We start from the raw sequence: 4617 nt of genomic DNA on the forward strand, positions 1-4617 counted from the left end.
ATATCTCTTTGGTTTTGAGACTTTAGTCTTTGCAACTTCAGGGATCTTATCTATGCACAATCAGCTTGTAACACTCAAAAGAGAAAGGAAAACTTGAAATTGCATAAGACCCCTTTAAGTAGTCTTTTAATTCTTTAAATTATATTATCTTCAAGTTTATTAAAAAAGATATACTTTTAAGATTACAAGTGCACATTTAATACAATTAAGCGCAGTTTCACAAGGGTCAGCAAAGTTTCCTGCAACAATTTGTCCACAATGAAACGTAAAGGCCGTGTCGATCACAGTCAATCAAACATATCTGATGTTTAATATACAATCATATGGAGCAGGATTTTGGACCAATGAGCTTTCACTGTGGGCAGGATTAACCTGAATGATGCCACTGTTATTAAAACCATGTGACCATCAAAATATCCTGCAGCTTGACTAGCTTGACTAAAACACATATATCACTTTATCGCATTGCATCTGGTTACATACTCTGTAAGAGTAATGTATTGTAATTTTGCTTTTTATAAGACAAGTTACCAAGAACAGGAGAAACAAGCGTGAGCTTACGTCCAAACATTTACTTCAAAATTCTGCACTGCTGTCCACACTTAACTGATGCACAGATTTACTTACAGAGGGGCAAACATCTTTTGGTTCAAAAATAAAAATCATCTCTCGCACAAGCTTCACACAAAAACAAAGAAAGAATGACACAGTTTTTATTGTTTGTGCTCAGTTGGCACTCATCCTACCTCATGGCAGTCTTGTAGAAACCTCTGGTGCTCCCACTGGTCATTGAGCTTATGAAGCCACTGCTGAGCGTGTTCACGGTTCTGGTTCCCTCTGTGAGACGCACATAGATACAGAAACAATCAGAAACTCTTTTATTATTTTTGTTTAAACTCTTATTAATTATTAGTAACAGTGTTTCATAGTGGAGTCTCGGTTTAAAACAGAAGGTAGACTGGGCCATAACAGATTCCATACACAAATCCAATTTCACGCTCCTCACTGAGACTGCATTCAGATCAGTGACCGTGGATTCTCAGCGAGTTTCTTTGTTATGCCTCTATGGAAAAAAACATTTTAAATTCAGTGTGTCTATAGGAGCAGCTGCACATTCTATGCCACAGTGAAATGGAGGGCAGATACAGATTGTCAGGTGGTAGGTCGTATTAGAAGTACAGCAGCACTGCTTTTACAGTGAATGTGCAACACGGTTTTATTACCAATGCTACTTGATGACAAAATAGAGGTTTTGCTATTAAGAAGAATTAAAGGACAGTTGAACACAATACAGTTTAACAAATAGCTAGGTCAAAAAACTTTCATTTTCAAGCAATTTCTACATCATTTATGGATATAATAAAACAGGATACTAAGCTTAGTCATCTTATTTGATAAAGTCAACGAACAATGTTTTTATGTGATGCAAAATATAAGTTTGTTTTTCATTAGAAAATTCACCAATTTTTCCACTTATCACCATTTAATTTAATTTAAAAATGCAAATTTAGGTTAGATAGGATAAACAAACAAAAAAGTTATCAAACATTAGCTGTTATTGAAATTAAAATAGGCTTTGGTTGTCTATATGATTTCTTTAATAGCCATATTTGTATTTTCAGCTCTGCAAACTTTTGTGCAAAAGTAAGCACACTTCAGCATACTTTTAAAAAGAGAATTACATTTATATTAAATGCAATTACCTTTTGACCCACTTAAGTGGGACATCTTTGTAATTTCATAATTACTTCTATTGTCTTAAAGTGTATTGCTGTATGCACTGACAAGCATTTATAGTAAATTACGCTTTACAGTAAATTTCTCATAGTAATTTTTTAAAGTGGCCTTTTATTTCATTAATATTAGTTGCCCTTCAGGAACTCGAGCTGCATCGAACGCTTTGGGAACGCCTTCTGCGTGACTATGCTCTGAATCGTGTGTGTAACCAGACCAATGGATGGGCGCGACGTCACGGACGGGGCGACGATGACCAGGAAGCTATAAAAGCACGTGAGGTGCTTTTATGAAGCAGCGGCTTCTGTCATTCAGTGAAGCGCTCTGTGTGTGTATGTCCTATTTACTGTTGTCAGTCACTTTTGCAAACGAAAAAGCAATGCCAAAGTCTAAGCACAAGACAAATAATGGGGGTGATAAAGGCAAACAGCAGTTTAGGATGTGTGTTCCTCCCTGCCCTCGCTACATCATGGGCGGGGTCTGGGAGCGAAGCACGCCGAGTCAGCTCTCGAGGGAGTTGACTGCCCGCATTGTGAGCGCCTCTCCATGCGGACGCTTCGCTCCCGGAGGGCTCTCTTTGAGGAGGGAGCCCTCACCAGTGCTCCTCGCGGCTCTGGTCCTGCGTCTGCTGAGGCAGCGTGGCGATTGTGGTTAGGGCTGAACGATTAATTGCATTTGCGATAATATCGTGATATGACAAAATAGGCAGAGGCTGCGATTACACTCGGTCACGTGACACGCGAGAGTAAAGAGGTGTGTTCAACGTGGTCATGGGGCTTGCAGCTGGATCTGGTGGAGGGAATGGTGACGGGCGAGTCCTTTTATTCTCCCTCTGCCACCGAATCCAGCTCCACCTCCCAGGGTTCGGAAGCACGCTCCGACGGAGCGGTTTCTTCCCCCCGGGGAGAGGGCTCGGCGCTCAGACTGTCATCCTCCGAGGAGGGTGATGGCGCTGAAGGACCCCCTCAGCCTGCACAGTATGAGGAGCTCGTGGAGGTGATATCTTGCGCCGTGGCCAAATTAAATCTCGAATGGCCCGCCGAGAAGCAGGCAGAACCCATTAAAAGCAAGTTAGATGAACGCTTTTTACGGTCTAAGCCGCTCCCTCCACGCCAGGGCTTGCCGTTTTTTCCCGATCTCCACACTGAGGTGTCAAGATCATGGTCGAAACCATACTCGGCCCGCCTCTTTAGTCCGTCTTTGGTCGATTATTCTAACGTCACGGGATTAAATGAGTACAGTTATAGGGCGATGCCCCGGGTTGAACAGACGCTCGCGAGCTATCTATCTCCCGGTGTGGCATCGTCCCTTAAAGCCCCGGCACTGCCCACCAAGCCGCTTCGTACCACTTCAGCACTGGTGGGCAAAGGGTACACGGCAGCAGGTCAGGCTGGTGCATGCCTTCACACGATGGCTGTTCTTCAGGCATACCAAGCAGACCTGCTTAAAGAGTTAGATGAGCGTGAGGAAGTTAAAGCCGATGATATTAGCGAACTCCGGCAAACCGCTGATTTGTCTCTCCGCGCCACGAAAGAGACCGCCGAAGCTATCGGACGGTCGATGGCAGCCTTGGTGGCCGCGGAGAGGCATTTGTGGTTGTCTGCCTGTCCGACATCAAAGAGAAGGACAGGGTCTTCCTGCTTAATGCCCCGCTTGCGCCTTGTGCCCCAGCCGTGTGCCCACTCCTCATACTGAGAGGCACAGAAAGTGAGTCACGGTCGAAGGCTTCGAAGCCCAATCTGAGGACCGTCCTTCTGGCTAAGAAGTCTTTGACAAAGAAGCCCTGATGTTTGTGTCCCAGGGCTTGAGGGCAGCCTCCGCTGGGGAAGAGTGGTGTACACCTCATTATACGGTGCCCGTCTCTCCTCAGTGCCCTCAGGAGGCCGAGCTGTTAACCCTGCCACCGTCTGTGCTTCAGGGCACACCGGTCTCCAGCGAGTGCACATCCCAGTGTTCGCCCGTAAACGTAGCGGCTCTGGGGGGCTCACTACCTCTGAGGAGGTCTCCTATTACACCGGAGGTCAGTCTCGAGAGACTGATTCCCTTAGTAGATTTTCTGGCAGCGTGGAAGCTTTTGCCAAATATCTCACGATGGGTCCTGCAGACTGTAGAGAGAGGTTACAGAATTCAGTTTGGTTCTCCTCCGCCTTGTTTCAATGGGAAACAATGCTCACTATCAAACAGGTCGTGTCTCAGATCAGGTCCGAGTACTGGTTTGTCACGATAGATCTAAAAGATGAATATTTCCATGTCTCCATCCTTCCTCAACACAGGAAGTTCCTGAGGTTTGCTTTCGGGGGCGAAGCTTACCAATATCGGGTTCTTCCATTCAGCCTTGCACTCTCACCCCGCACTTTAACGAAGTGTGTGGATGCTGCTCTGGCTCCACTGCGACTCCAAGGCATCCGCATACTAAATTATATTGACGATTGGTTGATTCTTGCTCAATCAGAGCAGATGGTGGTTTGACATCGAGATGTCGTTCTCGCCCATATGAAAGAGTTGGGGTTAAGACTAAAGCTGGTCACTCACTGTCAAGCAGTTTCAAAGACTGCTGGGTCTGATGGCAGCTGAGTCCAACGTGATACCTTTTCCAGGACTCAGGAGACATCGCAATGTCTCCTCTGGTACTCTCTGACTCATCCAGCTCCACTGGGGCTGGATGCCATGGTACAGACTTGGCCGAGGCTTAGTCTGTACGCTTTTCCCCCGATCGTTCTGCTCCCGGGAGTTCTGGAGAGAGTGCGCCGGGACGGGGTCCGTCTGCTACTAGTAGCCCCGTTCTGGCCGGGCCGAGTATGGTTCTCGGACCTGATTTCCCTTCTCGACGACTCTCAATGGGAGATTCCCGTCAGGAGGGACCTCCACTCACAGGCGGAGGGC

General features: G+C 46.2%; 1 protein-coding gene across 1 annotated transcript in view; it reads right to left on the minus strand.

The window, feature by feature from the left end:
* LOC107670604 (spectrin beta chain, non-erythrocytic 4-like) overlaps positions 1-4617 on the minus strand; it is a 77030-nt gene that overhangs the window by 45437 nt on the left and 26976 nt on the right. The window contains exon 18 of the mRNA XM_016463246.1: positions 747-837. Within this exon, the coding sequence (XP_016318732.1) occupies positions 747-837 (91 nt within the window). The remainder of the gene's footprint in view (positions 1-746; positions 838-4617) is intronic.

The sequence above is a fragment of the Sinocyclocheilus anshuiensis genome, unplaced genomic scaffold, assembly GCF_001515605.1.
Source record: "Sinocyclocheilus anshuiensis isolate Anshui unplaced genomic scaffold, SAMN03320099.WGS_v1.1 scaffold140, whole genome shotgun sequence".
In the NCBI taxonomy this organism is placed as follows: domain Eukaryota; kingdom Metazoa; phylum Chordata; class Actinopteri; order Cypriniformes; family Cyprinidae; genus Sinocyclocheilus; species Sinocyclocheilus anshuiensis.